We start from the raw sequence: 27,185 nt of genomic DNA, 5'->3' as shown, positions 1-27,185 counted from the left end.
TGGGAGTGACATCATTGCATCATGCCAGGAGCACACCCTGTGAGGCCCATTCCTGCACCTTTTCCTCCATGGCCAAGTGAGTGGGTGCGGTTGACAGCAGGAGATCCCTGGCCCCCACCAGGGGACCAGCAACCCTAAATGTGCCGTTCCTGTGCCAGTGCACCACTATTATTTCAGCAGAAATAAATCCAGTTCAAAGGCAGTCACGAGTCCAATGCACAACTCATTTCAGCAGAAGTCAGTCCAGTTGGCAGCTGCACTCCTGTTTTGAAGCAATCTTCAACAGAGTTCCACCTTACAAATCCAAGCACATTCGTTACAATTCCAAGTGTTTTCAAGTTTCAAATAAACAATGGTGAACTGGACTTGTTACTACCTTAAGGTTCTTGCTCATTGGAAGAATATGTGGTACTTCTGCAACTGATGTTACTTTTGAGGAGGTGAACGTTGTGTACTGTTATTTGTTATTGCCATTTCACAACTACCTGTTCATATAGATTATTAAATTATTGTAACAGTTTTGCATCTGTTCTCTGCAGCTATGCATGTTGAACTTTATAGGTCTGTTTATAGCTGGGCTACTGTTACCATCAGTTCCATCTGTGCTTTGTCTGTCCAGTCAAAATAGCTATGTGAGCAAGTATATACTTTACTCACACTTAACTACTATATTATTCTATTAAGGTCACAAATAAGAACCCTTTAGACAATACAAACCTTACAAGCTTACCAATGAGTTAAATAAATAACCCTACCAGAATAAAATATAACAAAAATATTACCCTACAAAACTCACTTAAAAATGCTTTTTGCTCCATAGTATGAAATCCATACTGATCCGTTTCAAGCTGTACAGTGAATATTATATATTCCAAGAACTCAGCCTTGCAAGCTGGACTCTCTGGAGTACGTGCAGCTCCGTTCACCTTGTCCTCTTGAAATCTTAAAAGGGCAAGTCACACTGCCGATTGCTATTGTTTGCAGCAGCGCCTGTAAAATTTTCTCCACCTCTCAGACGAGTTTTTTTTTAAATGAAGTGAGCTTTGTGACTCATTAAAGCTTCTTCTGGAATAAATGTTGTTAGTCTTCAAGGGACCAGTGGATTCCTTTTTATTTAACCTGACCGAAGGACCTTAAGAGAAAGGGGGCAGCCGCCATTTTGCTTAAGGGCACCCGTGACTTCAGTGGCTTCTATAGGAAGCGGCGGCCATTATGAGTGAGGGAAAGAGAATGGGCGGGTTGGGCGCCGAAAACCTGAATGGCGACGGGACTGCCTTACTTGTGACGTCATTCGCCTTCTGCTACCGAAAGGCGACAGGCGCTTACAGGAAACGCAGCATGCCGTGTAACCCAGACTTATTTCCACTTTGCAATCAGGATGTTGAGCGTGGTTTACAACAACCCTGCAATCCCAGTGGTATGCCTTTAAGAATGTGTCATATCCTAAAATGCCTTCTCTCCCGCCCTCCCCGAAAACATGCTGCTTGGGGAAGAATCCTAACATTGGCACACTGTTTTATTCCCTTTGGGTTGTGCGGTCCGCAGCCGGCAGCCCGTCACACCGGGGCCGCTTTCCCTGGCAGCTGCTTCACGGAGCCTCGGGGGCAGAATCTGCACCTCGGTCATGCCACTGGATCAAGCCGGAGTGCCTCCAGTTTAACCCCTCCCCTCCCGTCGCTGCCACATGGCCGCTCTCGTTTCGCTGCCTCAACGCCCCCCTCCAGCCTCTGCTTCCCTCCAGGCGCCCCCGCCGCCCTTGGTGCTCCACGCACGCAGCGCGGCACGCACGCGACTAAACCTCCCCAGGGGATGGACGCCGGGCGCTGCGTACGCGACGCTCCAGCTGCGCTCTCGCGATCGGGGCGGGTCGCTGGGCGGCCAGGTGGTTCCCGCCCTTCCTCCGCAGAGGCGAGCCAAAGAGGCCGGAGGAGCCGCAGCCGCTTCACGCTTCCCCTCGGCTTCCCGGCCCGTGGCAGAGATGCCGCTCGAGCCCGCGCACCGCCGCTTCTTGCCGGCCGGCTCCGCGCTGCGCTGCGCGGGAGGCTTCCTGCTGCTGTGCCTCTTGGCGGCGTTGGGCGCGGCTGAGGGGGCCGAGCGGGAGGCGGCGGAGCGGCTGAGCCCGTATTTCGGCACCAAATGCCGCTACGAGACCCTCCACCCGCACCTGCTGCGGGAGCCGCTGGCCCTGGGCCCGCCGCAGTCGGGCTTCCCCCTGCCGCCGGCCTCCTGCACGCCGCTGCAGCTCAACGCCGTCATCCGCCACGGCACCCGCTTCCCCACCGGCGGCCAGATCAAGAAGCTGGCCCACCTGCACCGCCTGCTCGGGCAGAGGAACGGCAGCTGCGCCGCCTCCGAGGCCCTGGCCGGCTGGAGCCTCTGGTACCGGGAGGACATGGACGGGCAGCTGGCCGAGCGCGGGCGCCACGACATGAGCACGCTGGCCCGCCGCCTGGCCGCCCGCTTCCCCGGCCTCCTGGCCCCGCGGCGCCGCTTCGCCTTCGTTAGCAGCCACAAGGCCCGGTGCCTCAACAGCAGCGACGCCTTCAGGGACGGGCTGCGCCAGGCGCTGGGGGGGCAGCAGCCGCCCGAGCTGGGAAACGACCGTGAGTGGCTCCCCTGTGCCCCCCCCCCCACAACTGTGGCGGCTTCCCTTCAGCCCTAAGGTCGTTTTTGGCTTCTCAGCCGCAACACCTTGTATAGCGCTGTGGCCTTGTAAGGCGACCGTGTGGGTGGGCAAAATAAAAGCAGGAGTCCCGTGGCACCTTGAGTATATCGGCATGCATTTTTGTTCGTCTTCCAGGTGCCCTGGAGCTCCGTTCTTGTATTCTTTATAGCCAAGGGCCGCCCCGTGAGAAAACTCGTGCTTATTGGGAAGTAAATGCTCCGTTGAGTAAATGCTCTGCAGTGTTGCTTTTGTAGTGTTCCTCCGTTACAATTTCGTTACTGACTATGCTTCGCCCTGTTGGTGAAAGGCTCATTCTTAGCATCTTGTTCCATGGAGGAAAGGGGGGCGTTTTTCTTTGCAATCAAAGCAGTTACTTTTTAAGCTTATCTTGGTACGGGTATAAAATTGTGATTGTATGTGTTTAAAATGATCAATTGCTTTGACTGCAAAACCCAATGCAATATTTTAGTTCCCTCCCTCCCCTTTTGTTACCTAACTAATCAGTTAGGAATACAGCCAGTCATTAAGCTGAAAGCAGCAGGGAAGGATTACCACATAAAGAGACACGAGTTCTGAGAAATTGCTAGTAACACATTTCTGCTAATACTGGACAGCCTCAGGCTACCATTGTCTTTTAAATCATTGCTAGAGAGGAAACGCTGGACTGCAGTGGGTTGCCCACAACGTTTAGATTTTCTGTTAAACCTGAGCGAATGACTTTGTTTTTGCTTTAGAAATAAAAGGTCAAGGCTTGAATGGTCAAATCGGACAGAAAAAGAAAGCGAACAAAATTTTGTCACCAAAATTAATCACACTGCTCAGTGGAGACACTACTTGCCATCTCAGAAAATGTCTTGACAACAATCTACGTAATAATCCATTACATTGCAGTCTGAAATTTAACAGACTAATCAAAAACTTAGCATTTGCCCGCTACCTCTGAGTTTTCCCCCAAATTATTCTTAAACCCACTGTTGTTTAATAAAAAGTAGATCTGGAAGACCAGGCATGCTGCTTTTACTGTCTTCAGATGCTTGGTAGTTTGTCACCCCCTATGATTAACTCTTTACTATCTTTGAACTGTTGCAAGTCAGCATGCAGCTGAGATATTGGTCTAATTTTTAATAATCTTATGGTAAGCATAAATATATATATATATATAGGAATACAGGTTAAAGAACAAGAGTTTCTAAGCGTTACCCATCATATCTATAATTGCAACTCTTTTATCAAAATAGTGGACCAGACTTTTGCTGACATCCCTGTTTTCCTGTCACCTTTTGAAAGGCTTGGGGGAGCATTGAGGCCTTATTGGTCAAAAAGAAGGGGGTCACGTGTACATTTTCTCTGTATTGGAATCCAACCAATGGAAATGTTTTTCCAGTATCATGTGTGGGTGTGCTAATCATAGGTTAGGGAAGGGTGCAAAACCTTGCCCTTTTTGAGAAGAGGATTGTAAAAGTGTCACCTAGGCAAGGTTATTTTGTTTTTATTCTGCCTCCAAGGAACTCAGGGTGGCATTCTCCTTCTCCATTTTAGCCTTGCAGCAAACTTGTGAGGTAGGTTAGATTGAGAATAAATGGCCCACAGTCACCCAGAGAGTTTCGTGACACACAAGGTTTTGCACCTGGGCTTTCCCACTTTAACCACGCTACCAGACTGGTTCTGTTTACGTAACACTACTCTTGCTACATTGGGTTTGATTTTTAATTGATGATAATTGGACTCATTGCCTCTAGAGAATGTGCATATTCTGAGCATTTCTCAAAGGGAAATTGCTTTGGCTTTATGTGACAGATGGAGCTTCAGTGGCCAATGCCCACATAAAATGGTGATCTCAAAGAAAAGGGGGGTTGGTCTTTTTACAAGATTGATTGACGGCTAGTGGTCATGATAATTCAAGGGAAGAATTAACTCTGCCTTTTCTTTTTCCATTTTCAGCAACAATGCTGGGAGACATTAAAATAAATGACACATTAATGAGATTTTTTGACCTTTGTGAAAAATTTGTAAGAGATGTAGACAACAATGATGAAGCTATGCATGAAGTAGATGCTTTCAAAGTGGGTCCTGAGATGAAGAAAGTGGTAGAAAGAATTGCAAATAACTTGTGTCTGCCAGTGGATCAGTTAAATGCAGGTAATACACACTTTGATTTCTAAGGTTATCTGTATTGGCTAGCTGATTTTGGCTATTTGAATAAATGTTAACATATTTTCAAAGTTACAGAAACGTGACTGGAGAGCATTAGGCATTTACCTGTACATAGTGCCTTTTTTGTTCCTTACTGCTTAAAGATTTGTTCATGTGAACCCAAGAGTCTGTTATAATATTCTCTTAGCAGTGACATGTATTATGATGCACACTGTGTATATTTATGTATGTGTGTATGTGTGCTCACATGCTAGCTTTGTCCATTAGGTTTCAGTTTTCTCTCTAACGCATGCTTATGTGGTAGGCTTGAGAGAGAAGACAGTGCATTCCATTTAGTCAGTTTACAGTGGTATTTTAGATAGCTGAAAAATTATGGAATGAAGAAATAATATGGGAATTTGTTCATGAAATTTTTGCATAATGTGCATTTTAGTATTTTACTACAGTGATGTGGCCCTTTTACTAGAAAATTCAGTAGTTGCTAACTAACAGCATCCTTGCTATTGGCCACAGTATTTTTGTGCCATTCTACAAGTTCCACCAGGTGTGCCAAATGCCCTTCTATGCCTAGAAAAGGCCAAATGAGAATTGGAGCCAGAATTCTACTATCCTCTGCCTATCAGTGGATTAAGATCTGTACTAACCAAAAAGGGCTTCTCCCTCTGATAAAGCAAGATTCTTACCAGCCCAGGTGCATGCGGCTCGTTAAGACCAACTTAAAGAAAATGGGTATCTTACTGGATGATCTTGATGCAGGGCAGTGCCCAGGCAAAAGGTATAATTAAACAAAGGGTTAGAGATATAGAGCACCAACAAGATCTGATTCAATCTCCCCATTTCATGGTCTCCAGGGAATCCAGATACATCATGGATATGGCCAAATATCTGGTTTATTTGGATATTCCATCTTACAGAAGAGCTTTCACCCTAGCTTGTTGTGCAGTCATCCCCTCAATGGTTATCGAAGGGAAATATAGGAGGATCCTTATGAGGATAGACGTTGTTGCTGCCCATCTGGAGAAGTGGAATCACTTCTCCGTATGTTTTTTCGCTGCCTTCTTCATCAGAATTATAGGGACAAATTCATCTTCCCACTTCTAGATAGACCAATAGTGGAGGCGGACATGACTTGCCTGGAGAGGCTTCTGAATGATGAAAAACAGACTATCTCCAGACAAATAGCCAAATTTTGTCACTGTTCGGTCAAATTCCATCGTAGGAAGTACTAAATGCAGAGATTTTTTATGCATTGTGAAATATATCTATCAGAAATTTTTTTACCGAATCTGAGATTTTCAGAATTCTGAATTGATTCTCTAATTTGGTTCAGCTATTTCCAAAAAATTTGGCCGTTTGTTTTCGATGGGGAAGATCACTTTGGGGGCTATCTAGTGGACTAGGGGAGTAATTTTTCAACCAGGAACCTATTTCTAACTGTCCTCTAAAGGCACCCTATTTTTCATGAAGATTGGACCACAGGGACCAATGTTATGGACCCCCAAAGAAGGTGCCCCCCTCCATTATTCCCTATGGGGGAAAATGTCTGGGGGCTGCCCAAGAGGGTGGGGTGGCATTTTTCAAGCAAACTCTGACAAATTTGCAGGGGACCTACTTCTAACTGTTTTCTAGGGACTCTCCAAGTTTCAGGAAGATTGGACCCCGGGGGCCAATTCTATGGACCCCTGAACAAGGTGCTCCAGCCACTCCATTGTTTCCTAGGGGGGGGGGGAGTCAAAGCTCACTCCCATTGCATTTAAAAAATTATTTTAATCCTAAATGTTATAGCCATGATTAAAACAAGTAGTTGTGTAAGTGGTCAAACACAGCATAGTTTTGATGTTGTTATAGTGCGTATAAAGGTGATTGTTGAAAGCCTATACATTTTTTCATGAAAGTGTAAGAAAATTATCAGGTAAAACTGAATATTTCCAGGCAAGTAATTTTGTAACTTAATTTTACTGTGTTTGGCATATTACGGTTTCCACTAATATGCTTTGGTTTATACTAATCAAATATATTAATTGTGTATATTTAATATCTTCCTTGTGTGTAATGTTCATACAACAAATTAAAACCAGTTTGTATGAAAACCTGGGTTTAATACATTTTATCTTACAAAATCAGAGTGAAAATAAATTCCAGTAAACTATGACCCTGAAGAATCCTGGAAGTGCAGCTGTAGTCTGTGTGCCTGCAGTTCTACAGGCACATGTACAGCAAGTTTTACAAAACAACTGCAGAATGAGATCGGAACTATGCGTTCATTTCACGTTCCATTTGTTCTTACCTTTTGTTTTCCTCTGTGTGGCCTGTTCCTACACTGTCTCTCATTCTGTTTTCGCTTAGCTCTCTCACACATAGTTGAAGCAGTGGTTATGCACTTCCATTTTCATATGAGCATGGCATTTGGTGACTTAGGGAACCTGACTTGATTTACTGTTAATAGCATACTTTGGCTTAGCAAAGCAGAAGTTACTTTAATGTCAGTTGTTGTTTGTCTTTACTACAGATTTGGTTCAGGTGGCATTTTTCACCTGCTCATTTGAGCTCGCTATAAAAAACATTAGCAGCCCTTGGTGTTCCATATTTAGTGAAGAGGATGCCCTGGTAAGTGCTGTGGTGTTCTTACTCAGCTTTCCAACACAGAAAGATTTACTGTGATTCACAGATTTATTCCATTAGCAATGAAAATATTTTTTTCTTTTCAAATACCAAACGTCTTCTTTGTGAAGGGCATTTGTGAACACTTAAGGAAGAACCTGTTGTATACTGACTTCTAAATTGGCTTGCATTTTTTGTTCATAATGGATTTGAACATGTACCCTCACATTTTCCCTCTTCAAATGCAGGGGTTTTTTTGTTTAAAATCTTAGCTGTCAACTTAGTCACTCAAGCCTGGCATAACATGAACCTGGGTCCCTCAGCTGTAACCTAACACACTAACCACTACATCGTACAGTTGTCCTCATATTTATGTATTTATAATCCACTTTTATCATTTGTACTCAAAACAGATTACACGCTGTAAGTTGGTAACAGTCCATGTGAAGAAGCATCTAATAAACACAGTATTGGTGATACAATCTATATGAGAAGCAAGATTTGGGTCCAATAGTACTTTAAAGACCAACTAGATTTCCAGGGTATGAACTTTCAAGAACCAAAGCTTCTCAAAAGCTCATACCCTGAAATCCAGTTGGTCTTTAAGGTGCTACTTGACCTGAATCTTGCTCTTGTACTGCAGACCAACACAGCTACCCAACTGAAACAATCAGTACAAGGAGACATCTAATGATCAATATATTAAGACTAGGATTATCAAAATGAATGCGTATAGCATATAAGGCTTGATATAGAGTGGAAGAAAATTAGTATTACATCAATAGAAAACAATGAAGCGACAGCAAGGTAATACTTGTAGCAATCTGATAATACATCCTATACATACTGGCATGACTTTGTACTACTTAATATATATTTTTTCTTTATAAGCCTTCCAACATAAATTTACAACTCTGGATTGAATTTATCTTTTTGACATGCCTCTTTGCAGAAAACTGTGTGAGTGTTTTAAAACTGGGGAATATTTAAACGTGAATTCCTGCCTCCAGCTTGAGACAATACAGGCAGGTTCTTCCTCTGGAGCCCACAGATAATCCATTTTCCACAATCATTTCAGAGTGAAAGTGTGCCCCTCTGAACCCAAAATGACCAAAGGGGGGCAGTATCAGTTCAGCGGAAGTGCACCATAGACCCAGCTGAAGCCCTGATGACTTTTCCTGAGGCTAGTTGAGCATACTCCTGGGTAAGCACACTGCAGGGATTGTAATACACTGAGATGGCGCGTGCTGCTTGCTCCCCTCGTCTACATGTGTGCAACTTTGGACTTCTACTTTTTTACTTTTTTTATGGAAGTTTAGAGAGCCTCCCTCAGTCTTTATCTTACACTGTTTACTGAATCAGATCAAAACACAAAACAAATCCTTTTTTATGTGACAACATTTAATGTATGATTCTAGGTACTTGAATATCTGAATGATCTAAAGCAGTACTGGAAGAGAGCATATGGATATGAGATAAACAGTCGTGCCAGCTGCATTCTTTTCCAGGATATCTTCAGAAATTTGGACCAGGCTGTTCTGGAGAGTAAAAAGTAAGGTATATGCGTGCAGGGGGTGGGGGGACAGTGTGCTCCCATTCCTGACAGTATTAAAAATGCTCTTTCATGTTGATTGACTGTGTTCATGTTCAATCCACCAATAATAATATCTGCAGAGGTTTTCTGCGCATTCTGAAACAAATATTGTAGAAGAGCAGACCTGTTGTTTTACAGCAGAACATCTAGGAAAGTTGGAAACAAGTGTAAGGCTTATCTCAAGTAGTGCTTTGTATTTCTTGTTTAGCGTTTTATATAGTATGTAAAAATGATAGGGTGTACATTGTACCAGTTGAAGTCCCGTCATAATACAGTAAGTAGCTTTCTTGTACTGAACCTCACCTTGAAATTTTTCATATCTCTGGAGCTTCCACTTGGGTGTTGAAGTAGCATCTTGGAGCATCTAAGCATCTTAGACCTGCATCTAAGCAGTCATCATAATAATAATTATTAATTATTAAATTTATATCCTGCCCTACCCGCAAGCGGGCTCAGGGCAGGTTACAATAATAGGTAAAATATACAGGAGTGAATGATAAAATCACAAAACTCACAACATAACATTTCAGCAATTCACCTGCTCATCATATATAAAGAGGGTGTGGAGGATGTGGGTTGGTATCCAATGACTGCTTGTGCATGGGGGGCAGATAACCGTATAGTGTCCCGCCTCGCAAATAGAAGACCAGCAGGGAGACTCATTTGATGGATTTAATGTTAGCCTCAACCATATGCCTGGCGGAACGCCTCTGTCTTACAGGCCCATCGAAGGGATACAAGACCTTGATGGGCCCGAGTGTCCTCCGACAGAGAGATCCACCAGGTGGGGGCCAGGACTGAAAATGCCTTGGCCCTGGTTAACATCAAATTAACATCAAATGACTTCAGTGTCTGACTCCAGTTATTATTTGAACTCTTAACATTATTTTTTTTTGTTCTTTGGTCTCGTCTGCATAACATTATTTTATTTTGTTCGATCTAAACTGCTGTGGCTGTGTGTAAGGGATAAAAATAGGAACTTCAGAAGATACAGTCACGGGTTGTCCATGCCTCCTATAGTTGGGCCCTACTGTTTTGGAGCTAAGGCTTGTTATGATATTATACAGTCTTTTAAATTTGCATTAGTTGTCTATTTCTAGAGATTTAGTTTTAAACTTTAAGAAATTAAAGAGTACAACAAGTAATCCAAGATCAATAAAATAACTGTCTTGGAAACATTTGAAATGTTTCACTAGATTAAATGGAAGTAATGATGGAGAGTTTAGTGCTTTAATTGAAGCAAAACAAATATTATAACAGCTTTTGATATTTAATCGCAAGTAAGTTAGCAAGCAAAGAAGTTCTCATTCTAAAATGTTTATTCTCTCAAGTATTTGTAACACACAGCTGTAGTTATGAGGGCTAGCGTGGCCTAATATATCTAAAGAATAGAGATACACAAATTTGTGCTCTTTGCTAAAGTTTGGTTTGTTTTCATTCTGGTCTGTTGTGTGTTCATTTTCATTCCTATTGCAGGAATGCCTCTTCCTCTTCAACTGCATGAGCCCGCTGGTGGCAGGCAACAAGGATATCTCCCCCTTCCTACGTCCCTGGTGCACTGTGGGAAATGGAGCTCTCACAGTTTTTAACCCTGAGGTCTACATTTTCCCAAAATCACACTTACAAATTTCTTAAGCAGTCCGCCAGGCTCCAGGGCTATGAATGGATAAATATCTGTTCATTCATTCATACATTTTCTCCGATGTTTGCATTGTTGAAACAAATGAAATGAACTGGCTGTTTCATATATTTGGAAATGGGATGCCCGTTCCTGTTAGAGAAATCAAATTTCCCTTTGGTCATGGAGACGTAAAAACAACACAGTGATTTAAATGTGAAATTCAGTAGGATGTATATAACGGTCAGTTGTATTAGGCAGTTTGCAAAATATTCGTTGTTGTGGGCAATGTAAGCATGAAAAGAAGGTCTGTGTCTTGAAGCAGTCTTGGGGGGGGGGGGCATTGCATCCCGAGATCCATTGCATTTCTGTTACAAGTCCTTTTTGGTGGAGACCAGGCCACCTAGTATCAATAAAGACACAGACAACTTTCAGCCCCACAGAAACTGAGACCCAAGTGTTGTGCTTATTTTCTCCTTAGATAAAAAAGAATGAAAGAGTAAACAAAGTGTGCATGGGGTCATCATTATGTTGAGTAAAACCTTTCTGGTGTCCTGATATCTGGAGCAAGTCCCTTATTGAATATGGCCCCAAATCAGAGACTTTTAATATCCATGCATGGTTTCACCCTGGATTCTGGATTTTTTTTCTCATAACAATACAGTGGAATATTTGGGAGGGTCTTTTAATTTTATACATGACATCCACATCAACACAATCTCTCTGATTCTAGTGTCATCCCCGAATCACCTCTTGGTATCATGATCTTCAACGCAAATATTTATCTGGCCTACTATGGTACTATCAAACTTCCATTTTTTTCATATTGATTAAACTTGCAGTTTCTCTGGGGCAGAACCACATGGGGATCGTTCCTCTCCTAGACCTGTATCCAGGCCATCCAAGTTTTTTTGCTCCGTTATAATGAAACCCTTATATAATAGTGCATATTCATAGGGGGCAAATCACATTTTAGGAGAGTGAAATGTGTGGTAAAATGCTGTCCCAGACTTTGGTCACCCTTGGGTGAAAAATTATCTGCAAGTAATTGATCGATAACTCTTCAGTATTCAGTGACAGTATGCATAGACTAGATCAAAAGCAAGCCACTCTTGCCTGTTACAGATACTAATGTTCTTAAAGCCTGGTCTTGTGCACTCCCTCCCTTTCCCATTTGAAGTGTCCCTTTCTCTTCTATTTATGGTGCAGCATTATTTCTGTGTTGGAGCTAACAAAGATTGCTCGGTTCTAACTGGATCGGGAAATATTGATTACCAGATACTTAAGGCAACTCAGAGTATCTGGTAATCAGGATTTCCCAATCCAGGTAGACATCATTCTACATTACAGTTAAAGCAAACCATGGACAGAATTTGTGCAGGAGAGAAGAAACCAATGAAACTGCAGCATGCTCCCCCAATCTAACTATGGTTATAATTGCACTGAGCCTGTGTTGTATTGAAAGTGACCAGGCACTGTGAAGCAGTGTCGTTCCATCTATTAACAGCTGGTGGCACTATGAACACAAGATGTTGAAAGATACTTTACGCAAGCAACCTGCCTTTTCTACTTCCTGGTTGCTTGAGTAAATGTTAAGTACTTCTTTACTCTCAGTAAGTTAGTGATGTTGATCACTGCATTCTTAAGAGGCTAAGATGGCAAGAACAGTGTGGTGAGATCCTGACTGACAACTGTACAGTTTAAAATTTGGGCTGCCTTTAATGTTCTTTTGCAGAAAGTTAAACCTTAGAGAAGTGTCCCTCTCTAGAGATGTATAAGCTAAGTATTTTATAAAGTCACTTTGGGCTGCAGTCCTAAGTATGCTTCATTGGAAGCAAGTCCTGCCTATATTTACTGAACATAGTTGTAGTAGGTGTTAGTAACTTTGAGGCAGTGGCTTTATCTTTTAATCTTTGTATTTCAGTTTATGATTTGGGATGCTACTGATATAATTTTGTTTACCTTCTGACCTAAATGATCATTGGACATAATTAAACGAGGTAGTAGCTTCATCAGAGTTGTATTTTTCTTATTGCTGTAACCATGTAGCTTGTTCCCTTTCCAATTTTACTTTAATTTTGTGTCGATGACACATACATGTTTTAAGGTTAATGTAGTTAGCCTATATCCATCCATTAGGTGCCAGTTTGCAATGGAGATCAGGGCTCCTAGGTCTTTAATAGCTGTGTAGAAGAAGGAATTTCAACAGGTGTAAATCCTCACTCTTGTATGAACCTGCTGCACCTACTGAAATGTCTTCTTGTACTGTTAAAAGGTATGTGAGTCTTTTTCTCATGATACTGAATCACAAGTTCAAATATTTATTCATCAGCTTAATACCTAAAGTTCAAATATTTATTCATCAGCTTAATGCCTAAACAAGCTTTCTCACCTGAAATATTTCGTGTTGTGCTTTTGGTGAAAATTACTTAGGCAGGCTTCTGCTATCCCACTGCATCTAATGCAAACCAGTGCCAGGAAGTGGTCCTGTTAGAAGGGCAGTGCTAGGTGCAACGTTACTTTCTTTCTGCAGCTGCACACATCCCCAGAGGGTTTTAGAAATTCTGCAATAAGCTTGAATTGTACAAAGATTCCTACAAAGTCCAAGACTAGAGATACAGTCAAGGCAATCCTGCATCATGGTGTGGAACTTACAAAACAAGGTTTTAAGCCAGTAGAGGCATGGCAATAAAGGGTGTGAAGGAGAGAAACTAAATTCTCCTTAAGGTCTGGGAGGAAACACCATTTAATGCTGGACTTCTTTTGTTTCTTATTATGACCCAATACTTTGGAAAGGTATGTTTATGTGTGTATTAATCTTGACGTGTTAAGGGATTAATTTAGTATTGTTTGTGGAACACTTAATGCTTTGATTATGCCACCTAGAAAAAAATCCCCAAGTTATATCACAGTTTAATCTTTAGGGGAGAAAATGTTCAGCTGCATCCAAATTTGAAACTTTAAGCTGAGGATGAAAACAAGTTTCTTTGTTCAATATTTAGCTTTGATCCATCTGGGAGGATTGCCATAGTAGAATGGTTCCAATTAATATTTTATTTATATATTCAATTTATAGTCCATCCTCCCCACAAACTAGCTCAGGGCAGGTTACAACAATAGTAAAATATAAACTAGATACTGTAAATTTAACAATAAAACTTATCTAAAAATCTAAAACATCAGTTAAATACTACAAATTGACGGCATCCACAAGACATTTAAAACGATGTAACTAGTCGGCAGTGCGTGAGGTAGACATCAGAACTTGCGGAAGAACTACCAGAACTCGCGGAAGAAAGCCGGGGGGGGGAGGGGGAGGCGAGGAAGGATATGTATCAGTTTGGAAGTATGGGAAGTATATCAAATAAGCATGTTGCTTAAACCAAACTGCTGTATATTGTTCATCATTGACAAAGTCAGTGTCGTGGCTACATAGATAATACAGTACAGTTAAAACCTTGTTCCAAGAGAAATTCTTAGGACACATTTATAAACCTAATGGCTTCCTTTGCTAAGCTGTCCGCTGACTATGGATGTTGGAATATAGCTAGTTTCCCCTTTTTTCCATTGTATAAGAACAGTATGCTGATAAGAGATTAGTTTTGTCATTGGGGCTGCAGGTGGTATGTTAGGCAATGCTGGGGCCTGTCGGGAGATTCGGTACCCAGTCCTGCTGTTTCTGTCATTATGGGCTTGTATGGTTTCAGGAAGTAAGAAGGGCACGTTTGCAATTTATTTTATTTACTTCATTTATACTTTGCCTTTCTCCCCAGTGGGGACCCAAAAAAGCCTTCATTGTTCTTCCTCCTCCATTTGAATTCTGTGCTGCTGTGTGGATTTAGTTCTAGCAGTGCCTTGTTCCCGATTTCCTGCACAGAATTAAAAAGCTTCAAGAATGGTAAATTGAATACTTTTCCTAGAAGGGGAAAAGGAAGAGGATCAAGAGTTGGAAGCAGTTGTCAGCACCAATGTAGCCAGGCCTTTTTTTCTGCCGGAACATATGCACGCTTGCTTGCTTTCTCTCTCTTTTTTTCTCTCTCCCCCCCCTCTCTCCCTCCTTTCTTTCCTTCTTTTCCTCCCTCCCTCTTTCCTTCTTTCCATGTCTTTCCTTCTTTCTTCCTTTCTCCTGGGGGGGGGGCAGCTGCACCATGCGCAATGACATCATGGAAGTGATGTCATCACAGTCCCAGGAGTGCATGCGCACAGGGGCACCACCTCCTGCCGGAAGTTGCTCCCGGTGAGAGTTCCCTCACCTCTTTCCCCGAGTGTAGCTAATTATTGACCATCAGGTGGACTTGTCAGATGGCTCCAGTCCTTTCATCTCTCTGTACAACCACCTTTGGAATAGTCTGATGCTGGTTTGAGTGTAAGTATCTTCTGCTTTGGTTGTTGTGGGTTTTCCGGGCTGTATTGCCGTGGTCTTGGCGTTGTAGTTCCTGACGTTTCGCCAGCAGCTGTGGCTGGCATCTTCAGAGGTGTAGCACCAAAAGACAGAGATCTCTCAGTGTCACAGTCTGTGACACTGAGGGCGAAGCTACAAGTGACGAATGGCACTTGAACGGCAAGTGTATTTCTCCCTGTTCACTTGCACTCCACTCAATCCACTTGCTGTTCAAGTGTCATTCGTCACTTGTAGCTTGGCCCTGAGAGATCTCTATCTTTTGGTGCTACACCTCTGAAGATGCCAGCCACAGCTGCTGGCGAAATGTCAGGAACTACAATGCCAAGGCCATGGCGATACAGCTCGGAAAACCTACAACAACCATCGTTCTCTGGCCGTGAAAGCCTTCGACAATACATCTTCTGCTTTTCTTGTCCATTCATTATACTTGAAAATAATTCCCAATTAATGAATTTCAGGTAATTTGTTTGTTGAATGTTATGAGGGAGCAATAATGAGAAACCATCAGAGATAGTGCTGGTGGAATGATGCGGAGTGTTTGGTTTTTGGTTTATTTATTTAGATAGTTATACACTGCAGCTCCCCCAAAGGGTGCCCTAAGTAGCTTACCGCCTTCTCTTCTGTCTCACCTGAACCTTTACACGATCGTTGTGAGAATAAAATGGAAGAGAGCGTCTGGCCCAAAGTCACCCCGCAAGTTCCTTGGCAGAGTGTAGATTCAAAACGTGGCTTCCCCAGATCCTAGCGTGAACTCCATCCACCACATCTCACTGGCTCCCTTGTGGACCATACCCTCCTTTCCCCCTTCATCATTGTGCACAGATTCTACCTGCTTCCTTCAGCCATTGTTCTGTTTTAATGTCTGATCTTTATTGCTCAAGATTAAATGTTCTCCTAAACTTCCTCTAAGTTAGAGCTGAAGAGTGCTCTTCTGATTGACTGTAGCTAACCAGGACTCATACCAAACCATGACTGAGTAGAATGCATAGAATCTGTCAAAAGGAGAGAAAAGGCAAAGAAAAGAACACTCAGCCTTGTAGCTCACTTTTAGAGTGTTTTGTATGCCCAGTGACTTGAGAAAGGCACGAGTATTTTTATAGAAGTAGTTACAGGCAAGGTATGTCAGCCGAAGTGGTGGATTGTTCTGTGCAGATGTTGGAGGAAAGTGCTGGTAGATCTCCACAGTTTTGTGACATGCATCGGCCATGCCACAGACAAGCAGGCAAAGACTTCACCTAGTTTTAGAGAGATCTCTGGAGAGGTACCGTATGTATTTTATAAATAAATAAAGATACAGTGACCATTTCAGAGCCTATACCAAAAGCATTAGGACTGGGTATTGTCCAGTTGGTACAGAAATTGTTAAGCGGACACAACTTTTGATTCAGGTATTATTCTGAAGTACTTAAAGTACTGCCTTGAACCAAGAGGAAACGTAGCATATAAATATCTGAATAAATAATTTTTTCCCTTGCTAGATCTCTCTCCTTTTTCCTTTTGTGTTGCCTGCTGCCATGTTAACCTTACAGAGCTTACCCTGAAGGGATGCTCGTGCTTCTAGAAACTTTTGTTCAGTTTCTAATCCTCTTAGGCTGCACCCAGAAAATAGTTGTTTTTCTTGGTCAACGTAGACCTCGCCTTTGAGGGTGTTTTCTCCCTAGTTAAGGAAACCTCCAGCAAGTTTTTTTTTTAAAATTGTAGGCAGTAGTCGGATTTTGTATTGACCAAGCCGTGTTTGAGCCAGCAGACACTGCACAATAGAATATGCAGAATTATAAGACATTTTGACCTACTGTACTTAAGCTATAAGTATATACAAGGCCCAAGAAAAATATCTTGCAGTTCTTGCATAATGATTACCACCTGTGCTAGAAAACATGCTGGTATCTAAATAGCCAGTAGGAAGGTATTGTGTGACATTGTGCAAACATTCACAGAGTATAGAATTTCAGCTTTAGTGGAGAGTTGGGGAAGTATTAAGTAATTTCTATTCCAAATGCAGATCTCCAAGCTTTACAATTACCACCTTTTAGTAGAGGGTATCTGGAACAAAGGAGGTGAAGAATAAATGTGTATGCATTATGTTAATCTACTTCCATTTAATGCTTTACCCCCCGCCCCAATCTAGTAGCATTTTCTACCAGTGCTCAGTAGTGAAAATGGTGCCTCATGCACGCCTGCTAATCATGTAGAGAAACTGGTACTAATTAGAGGGTTTCTGGACCTCTGAGAAGAAATACTGCTTTAAGTACACATATGCACCTGTTTTCCTTGCTAGAAATATGTCAGGGGTTGCCTGAACACTTAGATTAATGCCAGAACATGTCTACAAACGTGTTCCTTTGCATAATTGCTTGGATGTGGATAGACACTCACATGGTTGGAAATCTGTGGGGGTAAAGGAAGCATGGTACTCCAGACCTGATGGTGATGATGCCACACTTCATTAAAGGTGGACGATGGTTAATATGGCTCTCTCTTCTCCTCTATCTCATTGCATTATGGTCAGATGACATTTTCCTTTAGTACCTCAAGTACCAGCAGTGGGTTATCACCAAGGGGGGATTTTGAATGGTTTCTTTGTGCAGCGCAGTTTTAGAACTTCATTCATATGTTTACCAAATCCTAACTCTTGAGTATCTTGTACTCAGTTACTTTTTTAAATTTTAAATTTAACCAGCATCTTGATTATAGGGGCAATAGTTCTCAACACACTATTTTTAATAATGCCCAATCCTTTTCACATGGGCACTACACACATGTAGAGAGGATTACCAGTAGGCATAAAAGGCCTTGCCACCCTCCTACATACTGCATGGGCACATACGGAGTCAGTGAACCAGGCCATTACGGGGAATGGGACATCTCTGCAGCTCCTCCCAGGTTTTCAGCTTTTCAGTGTATCATATTTGCTTGAAAGGATGACTTTGAATGTAAGACGACCCCCTTAGAAAAGTTATATTTCCCCCAAAAGTTATTACTGTACCTAACGGTAACTTGTATGCAAATGCAAGACTCCTCCTTTTTTGATGACATATCTTGGGGAGGGTGGACTAATCTTGCATTTGAGTAAATACTTGAAACAGTGGATTCTGATACTGTATCCAGAATATGAATTGACAGCTAGAGCATCCCTTCATTTAATTCAAAGAGGAGAGAGTAATCATGGTAGCTACAGCTTACTCTGCTGGGCAGAATGTAACTCTTATCACTAGCTATCAGAAAGAAACAATACTTTTTAATACATGAAAATCAACAGAAGATTTTTTGGATGTTTACACTGAATTTTTTTTCAATGTTTTTCCTTAAACTTGAGAATTTGCTGCTTGTTGCCTTCATGTAGTCATGTGTATATTGTTGCCAGTTTTTGTGCAGCTTCAGACTATGCTTCCCTGTAGAAAAACTTTGATGAAATGAAACCTGTTATCCTAACCCCAGTTCAACTCTTCTAAGTCCAATGAAGCATGGACAGGTATAACACTGGTCTGCTGCCTCAAATTGAGACTGAAGGCTTTCTAGTCGGGCAACCAATGGAGGTGCCAAGTAGAAAGCCTGTTAAGTAAGACAGCTATAGAAGTATATGGGGAAGATATATAGATAATAGACTCAAATTGCTCAGCCTCATGCAAATGGCAAGAAAAGTGTTGCTTTCAACTGCTGGCTACTTTTCAGCTGATGGGAGGGGGATCCCCCTCCTGTTAGCTGAAAAATGCTGCTAGCATTTTAAAGCAACTTTTTTCAGCTGATGGGAGCTGCTTTTAAATGCCAGCAGCTTTTTTCAGCTGATGAGGGATCCCTCTTCCATCAGCTGAAAAGCAGCCAGCATTTGAAAGCAACACTCTTCTTGTGGCTTTCAAATTTCCTGCTCTGCTTTTTTCACCCAGTGGGAGGGGAGGCGGGAAGTTTGAAACTTTTCTTGCTGTTTGCAAATGCAAACAGCTAGAAAAGTGCTGCGTCAGCCAACCCCTGGAAATGATGAGCCACGAACCAAACTAACCAGTTCGTGAACTGGGCCAATTCATGGTGGTTCATGGTTCGTCGCTTTTCACAAACCACCATTTTCCTGGTTCGTGCCCATCTCTAGTAATAGCCCCATTGCTGGCAGACTCAGATCCAGAAATAACACATCTTGTGGCAAAATATCTAACAACAGTAATCTCCCTTAAACGATGTTGAATTGTTCTTTGTATTAACCACAAAAGAAGTTTAGAAGAGCTGTTACAGAGTTCTTAGATTCATATTAAATTTAAACTGAGATTCTGGAATTGTGGGAGAAGTCTTTATCTTATCATTCCCTTATTTTGTTTTAAATATTTTACATGTATCTTATGCTTATAGGGATTATGTATTCTTTTAACTATATATTATTTATGGTCTTGAACCTCGTAAAGGTGATGATCTTTTGATGATTATGTAATTTATTATCTGAATCTTGTTTTACTTGCAGCTATGTAGCGCTACATGCTGTATTAAATTGTTGACATGTTGTGTTTATAAGCCTGTAAGCTTAAGACCTTCGGTCAAATGAGCTAATAAACAAAGGAGAATTGATCAAATAAAGGAGAAAGGAAATCTTAAGTAAGGGTGTGGTGACCATCTGTCACTGAAACAACCAGACAAGTACTTCAGTGCAAATTCAGGAAACAAAGGAATGGCTTGTAACTGATCAGAACTGTTGTTTAAACAGGTCTTTTAGTAGAGATACTGTGAACAAACATTTTATGAAGTCAAGGATGCTCCCCATGTGCAAGTGACAGCCTGCCTTTCTATTGCCTTCTGTAGTCATCAGATAGCCCAGGAAGTAGTGAAGGTTCTTGGTAGAAAATGCTAACCGTTCTTTAGTCCTTAGCCCTGAAAGGAGTTGGATCTCACATGATCAGACACACTCACATGATCAGGAACCCTCTATCCTGCCATTCTATCTTTTGAGTTTCTGTTTTTCCTACATTCTTTAGGAACTAGGCCTAGTTTCTCTTGCTGTCTAGAACTGTAAGCCATTTTATAACAGGAATATGGTGTTCACATAAAAACATCGGAGCAGTCATTACACTGGTACAGAACACATGCCCAAGGTCAGGGTGTTCACAGTTCATTGCATTTGCTGTGGGAAAGAGAGCTGTCGCCTAAAGAGTTTCTTTGGTAGACTGGACTCTGTACTAGTCTTCTATTAGATAATTTTTAAAAAAATTAGCATGGTTCTGTTACTGTTCCCCTCTTCTTAAAGCTTTGAATAATTGACCATTGTTTGAGAATATTTGACCAATATTTAACAGGCCAGTTGGCTAAACTATTTTTGACTGCTAATCCTGGTTTTCAGATCTCTGGAAATGAAGCAACTGTTTTAATAATAGTGTACTTGACTACATTCTTGTAGGCTGATACTTTATTGCCTGGATTAACTTAACTTTTGCTTGGCTTTCTAGTTCAAAGCCCATTTCTTCACCTGTGATCCTCCAGTTTGGCCACGCAGAGACCCTTCAACCACTCCTTGCTCTTATGGGTTACTTCAAGGACAAAGAACCTCTTAAAGCAAATAACTACCATAGGCATATGAATCGGAAATTTCGCAGCGGCCGCATCGTCCCATATGCCTCAAACCTGGTCTTTGTGCTTTACCACTGTGATCAAGTGCAATCCCCCAAGGAGGAGTACAAGGTACAGCTCCTGCTCAACGAGAAGCTGCTGGAATTCCCTTGGTCAAAAAAGACAGTCATTTCATATGCCAACCTGAAAAACCGCTATAAAGATGTTCTTCAGAAATGCCACTTCGCAGAAGTGTGCAACATACCACAGAATACCACTAATACTGTTGTACTGTAAAAAAAAAAAAAAAAAGAAAGCACAGTACAGAATATATCCTGGATGTTGGGTAAAACATACTGGTTTGGGACATGCTCTTGATTGGGGAAGCATACTGTTGCACTGCTGTGCTTTCAGGCAGTTTTCTAGACCTCTCTTTGCAATTAAAACGCCACCAAAAGCAAGCACATTCAGTAGCATTCAGAATACCTGAGACATTCAGATGAACTTCTGGAATAACTGTCTCTGAAAAAGTACTATTGCTGTTGAAATCAAAATCATCAGGAGTAAGAACTTTCTGTTTAGTGTGCGAGTTACTCCACATTATCTAATGTGAATATTCTGGACACTGTGAATCCAAAAAAGCTTCTTCACTGGAATGATCATTTGTAAAACCAGCCAAATCTTATGTATCAGTATAGATTGAATGCCAGATGGGTTTAATGAAAAAAAAATTGATAAACTAGAGATGGACACGAACTGAAATACGAACCAAAGTTTGTAATGAACCAGGCTGGTTTGTGATTTGCGAACCAGCGGTTCATCAGAACCCATTTCTGACGAACAGCCACGAACTTTAAGGTGGTTCATTTGGTTCGTTTTTTGGTTTGTCACTGCAGACAGCCTGGTGCCAAGCAATCGGTTTCCCAGACAATGGGGGTTGGGCTTTCTGCAGACCACCTGCTGACCCGGAAGTGGTGATTTGCTGGCCCAGACATGCGGTTTTCACGAACCAAAATGAACCGGTTCGTGAAATGTGATGAATCACGAACCACATGGTTCGTTTTTTCTGGTTCGTGCCCATCTCTAATAAACACTAGAGTGCACCTTTTACAAATCATTACTGAAAAAATTCCTTTCTAATATTTAGGATTTAGAAAAAAATACCCAATGAGAGCTGCATAGGTCGGCATTTGGTTCTTACCTGAAATATTTTTCCAGTTCATTTAGTTTTGTTTAGTGATAAAATGATTACATTCTGGGTCAATAATGTGACTGTAGAGGAAGAATGCCAGTTTTGCTGTTTGAGCAGAAACCAGTCCAAATGAGTGTTATTGTATATATTCATGGCAGTAAAAATGAGGAGTCACTGGTATGAGCACGATAGAATGAAGAACTATTGCACTTAGTAGAATAACATACTGCACATTATAAAGAAGGGCTGTGGTACTTTCACACAAGTAACATCTATATTAAGTCATGTATGACTTTTGTTATGTCAGAAGATTCTGCTGCCTCTCCCAGCATTGCACCATTTTTGTTTTTTAGGTTGGATTCTGACTAAATTGGCCATTTCCACTGATTCCCCCTTCCCACTGCAGACTCCCTGTCATGTCATTCCTCATGGTGCTGTATCCTCCAGGATCAGTGTTTCGTGGAGATCAGTGGGCTGCAGTGGGAGGGGGGAGTTCTGTTCTGCCATTGGTAAATTTTGTCTGCCTTCATCCCATTGGGTTTACACTCCCTTTGAGTTGCTTTGGGGAGACTGGAAATATATTTTGTTAGGAGAAGTTGGGTTGTATCCAGCACTTTTTTTCAGTCAGTGGAAGGTCACTTCTACAAATAGAAAAGGGGTGACAGTTTTCACTATTCCCTGAGTCTTGGGGGCAGCATTTCAGGGAGCGTGGTGGGCTACAGCAGGAGCAGAGAGGTATGTGCCAGTAAGTTCCCTTCCACAACTGGCACACAACCCAAGCTTCACTAGACATAACCCAGGATCATGCCTTTAATTTTTCCTTAACATCCCAAAGCATTCCGTTGTCATTTTAGACAATCTTGTATAGTTGTTCAATTCTGTTTTTAAAAAATTTAGTTTCTTTTTCCTGCAGACTATTCCTTGAAACTGGATGGCTTTTAATTAACAAGCTGTCTTAGATAATTGTGTTTAAACCTTTTGAAGAAATCTTATTTTAAGAAGAATAAAAAATAATAAGCATCGCTTCTTCAAAAAACATTCCTTTAAAACAACTGAATCTATAATACCCCAAATATGAGAAGTTGCAATCATGACTGCAAACTATGCAGGTAGGACTGAAAATATTTAAGAAACTAGGGTTCAAGGTCTGTCTTTTAGTGTTTACAGAACATTTTGAGTTAAATTAAAACATAGTGTGCCTTCCGACAGTGTTACAAATATTTCTAAGGGGAAGATCTGCTGGCCAGATCAGAATTTGCTTGCTGAAAGATACCAAGTAAATAAACCTGTAAGAATGTATTTAATTTGCAGGGCTTGGCATTCTCTAAGGAAGTCCAAGTTCACTTTTAGAGCTGTCCCAAAGGAGAAATAATGGGCATGTACTTTAACCATAACAATTAAGTCAAACAACCAAAATTAGTGATTCTTACAGCTGTTACCATGTTAAAATGTCATGTCTGTTTCTTTTTTAAATGAAATAATGGTGTTTATCATAAATAAGCTGCCTTTAGACTAGATAGAAGTGAATTATTATGAAGTGTTATGATGTATTTGTGGGTTGTGTGGCTAGTTTGTCTACTTACAGTGTGAGCCTGTTTTAAAGTTCTAGTTTTGCATGTGATCTCAATCTAATGCTTTCAGTTTAGTTAACATGCATATAGTGTTACGGTCTTTGATTCTGCATAACAAAATAGGAAAGATAAAATAAGCTATCTACTTGAAGTTGCATCTCTTCTCTCTCTCCCATGCAGGCACAAAAAGCTTTAACTTGAAATACTCAGTTTGTTGAAGTTACTGGGAATCATTTCATCATTTAGTAGGATTAGGTTGCTTTATTTCTGTTTTGTAAATAAAACCAGCTTCTCAGAAAGGGTGGCGGGAATTAGAACCTGAAGTATTTATAGCATCACTTTTAGACAGTATTGGATTGGCATTATGAACCATAACAGATACTCCCTTAAATTCAGGGTAGGACTATGGTGAAAATTGTACCAACATCCTAAATCTCCAGTATAACTGCTTGTTAAAATTTTGGTTTGGATGGATACTTGAACTCAGTGTAGGAATCAGGGCTTTTTTTCAGCAGGAAACGGGGGAACGGAGTTCTGGAACCTCTTGAAAACAGTCACATGGCCAGTGGCCCCGCCCCCTGATCTCCAGACAGAGGGGAGTTTAGATTGCCCTCGGAGGGCAATCTAAACTCCCCTCTGTCTGGAGATCAGGGGGCGGGGCCACCGGCCATGTGACCGTTTTCTCCTAGGGCAACCCACTGAGTTCCACCACCTCTTTTCCCAGAAAAAAAGCCCTGGTGGGAATATATATCATACAAGCAATTAAAGTCTATGTAGGAAGTGAGGTGGAGATATGCTTTAGCAGAGGATCTGGTTTTGGTTTTATAAGTTATGAAGTGGGCCAAGGGTTTCTGTTATTGAATGGTAAACTATAGCACTTGGGGTCCTTAATTCTTTTGAGAGAGCATTGTTGATCAACAGACACAAATTTCATATTTAATACAATAGCTTGGATCCAGTGATGTACAAGCAGAAACACAATGGACTTAGCACAGTTCTGCTTGTGCAAGATCTGATACAATACCTAGCACTTTCTTCCTTATAATGTCTAGAAATTAATTGCACAAGAGCTTGTGCAAGTGGAAACGCTAGTGGGGATACAATAGGTTTGATTTAGCACAAGCAGCTTTCACAGTCTTTTTGTTGCACTTCTGCTTGTGCAAGAGCTTGTGAAAGGGTACAAGTACAAGTAGAGATTTTGCACTGGATGCAGCCCAATCTCTCCGACATCTAAAAAGAAAACTAGAATTGGTCCAGATGTCTACAAGAAACACAATTTTATGCTTATAGGTCCATTTTTGTGAAGTGCTGCCAAAGAGAAATTATCTTACTGGACTTGTATTTATTTGAGGCTCTACTGAAATGTTTATGCTACATAATATTTTTCTGGGTTTGAAGAGTTTGACAGCAGATATTGAATCCTTGGTAGTAAGCTTCATTGAAGTGATGAGAGCTTCGTTTAAAATTATTGAAATAAATTTGTTTGTAACAGTTATGAGAGCTTTAAAGTTACATGTTGAAAATACTAAAATGTACTCAGAATCTAGAGGGAACTTCACACAGATGAATGTGTGCTCACCATATGGTCAGTACAGTTAGTTTTGACAGCAGTAATCATCCATTTGAGGAAGAGAGGTGTAGGTTTAGTGCCCCCCCCCCCCGCCGATATTAATCAGCACTCTCAGAGTTGACTGTACCATCAATCCAGCATTACATACAGTCCAGAACTGGGAACTATGTGTAGTCTCGTGTGGTGCCTCACACTAGTGCCTCAGTGGGAAAGGCTTAAAGAATGGTCCCCTGTTGATTGCATTCCTGCCTATCGAGGATGTCACAGTTTATAGGTATAAATAAAAGCCGTTCCACAGAATCAATCACCATTGTTCTTCACCATTTTTTTATAGCTAGAGGATTTAAGTTTTTATCTTACTCTCAAACTTTGTTAATAAAAATCACTTCTCTGTTTAATGTTTTTGAAGCTGAAAACCTATGTATCCACACTTGACTGATCTTTCTAGTCATTTCTGCAATTTGACTTTCAAAACTGATGATTTTTTAAAAAAATACTATTAAAGAGTGTTTACAAGTAACTGGACTGTTTCTTCCTCTTTTTCAGAATACAGGACTTGCGTTGTAAACATATGAGGAATACGAATTGTGATCTGATGTATTTGCTTTCAATAAAACCGTCATTTATGGCAAAAAATCTGTTGTGTCAGTAATTTTGTGTGATGCATATCTTCATACTCTTATTTGGCAACATTTTATGAGAATATGGGGTTTCTCCTCTGAAATGGGTAATCTCTTATATTTGATAGTAAATCATAATATGGAAAGTTTACCATGAATTTTAAATCAGAAAACGATTTTTTTGTTCATGAGAAGTTAGCAAGAAGCTCACAAAATTGGCCTCTCCTACTTGATTTCATTTATTTCTCTTCACAGATCTTACAGCATCCCCAAAGAGCCTCATAAGAGCAACAAATATTTATGTAGGTATTTGTTCTTGGAATGTGCTTTTCCTTAATAAAACATCTGGTGTGCTGTCTGGGCATACTTGCCTCTCTGAACATTGGTGCAGGCAGCTCCAGTAGTTTCCTGAACTTCCAAGCTCTCAGTAACTTAGAATTGGGCATTAAATATGTTTGCAATAGACATTTATCTGGGCTTGTGTCCTTAAGTGTGTGCTTAGGCTTACTATCTCTACTTCTCAACTGGTCTATCAGTTTTTTTAAAATTCATATGGAATGCTGATACACAGTCATCATGCAAATATACATGGGAAGCAGGAGATATTATTAGTGTAGCTGCTGCTAATATCAGCAAAGTACTGAAACCTGGAAACCCAAACAGGTTTACTAAGAGAAAAGAGGTGCCGGGGGTGGGGTGAGTGGCTGCCAAATAAAAGTTACCAGTTCTCCAAATAAGCTGGTTTATCTTTCCTCATCTTTAACATATATTCTTTCCTTTATGCACAAGTTGCAGCCCAAGGAAAAGGTGGACAAATACATCTTCTGAACATGTAATGTAGTGCCTTTCTTCTTAAAACATTGATATAGAAACTTAAAACAGTTAAGAGCAGACTTGCACCTTTCACATGGGATAAGTACTTAAGTCTCAAGCATTGGGAATTACGGTGTGTTGTTGGGATGTTTCACAAGTACTTTGTTTCCAGTTTGGAAGCAAGGGAGGCTGTTTAGAAGGGCGATGGTATATCTTTAAGTCAGAGATGACTACTTGCCGCACTACTTGACACAAAAGAAGAAATTAATACTTTTATTCTTGAAATCAGGTAATGGTTGCATGCAAGAGTCATTCCAAAAGTCTAAAATGTTTTTAGTAAGCCAATGTATACAGATTATTTTTAGGAACTCATTTATGTTTCTTATCCTTTCCATCTGAACAAGCTGTACCTTTATTGCATCACATTTTTATCATGGAAGGAATTTGGGGGAAATAGTGCAAAACTAATTGGCAATTTATCCAAAGCTGTTTCAGAGCATGGTTTTCCTAAAATACAGGATTCAAATGTGCATGGCAATAATGCATGATACAGATTCTAGATTTACTCTCTGTCCTGTAAATATTGAGTGGATTTTTATAACAGTGCCTGTTAAAATTATTTTAGGGGAATTTTAATGATGTGGTGGTCTCTCAAAAGGCAGTGTAGAAAATGGGCCATAACTCCATTGGAGGTGCATACCCTCCAATATTTCTCTGCAAAAGCAAGGATATTCTTACATAACACACCTTTTATCACACCAAGGATCACTGCCTGTATAAAGCCCTCTCCACCTGGACCAGAACAGTTTGCTTTTTAAAAAGACACCTTTGTTTAATTGAATATTAAATAGTGCCGTGGATC

At 41.0% G+C, this 27,185-nt stretch overlaps 1 protein-coding gene across 3 annotated transcripts; it reads left to right on the top strand.

Annotated features, from left to right (window-relative positions):
- The first annotated feature begins 1,881 nt into the window (after positions 1 to 1,881).
- Positions 1,882 to 25,526, top strand: MINPP1 (multiple inositol-polyphosphate phosphatase 1). Of its 3 annotated transcripts, XM_054982587.1 has the most exons (6): positions 1,882 to 2,603; positions 4,607 to 4,804; positions 7,329 to 7,426; positions 8,839 to 8,972; positions 20,458 to 20,689; positions 25,437 to 25,526. In XM_054982587.1, the coding sequence occupies exons 1-6, from the start codon at positions 1,979 to 1,981 to the stop codon at positions 25,455 to 25,457; spliced, it is 1,308 nt and encodes a 435-aa protein (XP_054838562.1). In that variant the 5' UTR covers positions 1,882 to 1,978; the 3' UTR covers positions 25,458 to 25,526. The 3 variants fall into 3 exon arrangements, with proteins under 3 accessions (XP_054838562.1, XP_054838561.1, XP_054838563.1); XM_054982586.1 differs by lacking the exon at positions 25,437 to 25,526 and having other exon boundaries at positions 20,458 to 20,873; XM_054982588.1 differs by lacking the exons at positions 20,458 to 20,689; positions 25,437 to 25,526 and adding an exon at positions 10,491 to 10,642.
- Positions 25,527 to 27,185: the final 1,659 nt, after the last annotated feature.

This window comes from Eublepharis macularius, chromosome 6 (assembly GCF_028583425.1).
Source record: "Eublepharis macularius isolate TG4126 chromosome 6, MPM_Emac_v1.0, whole genome shotgun sequence".
Classification (NCBI taxonomy): domain Eukaryota; kingdom Metazoa; phylum Chordata; class Lepidosauria; order Squamata; family Eublepharidae; genus Eublepharis; species Eublepharis macularius.
The sequence above is the reverse complement of the archived record's forward strand: the minus strand, read 5'-3'. Positions and strand labels throughout refer to the sequence as shown.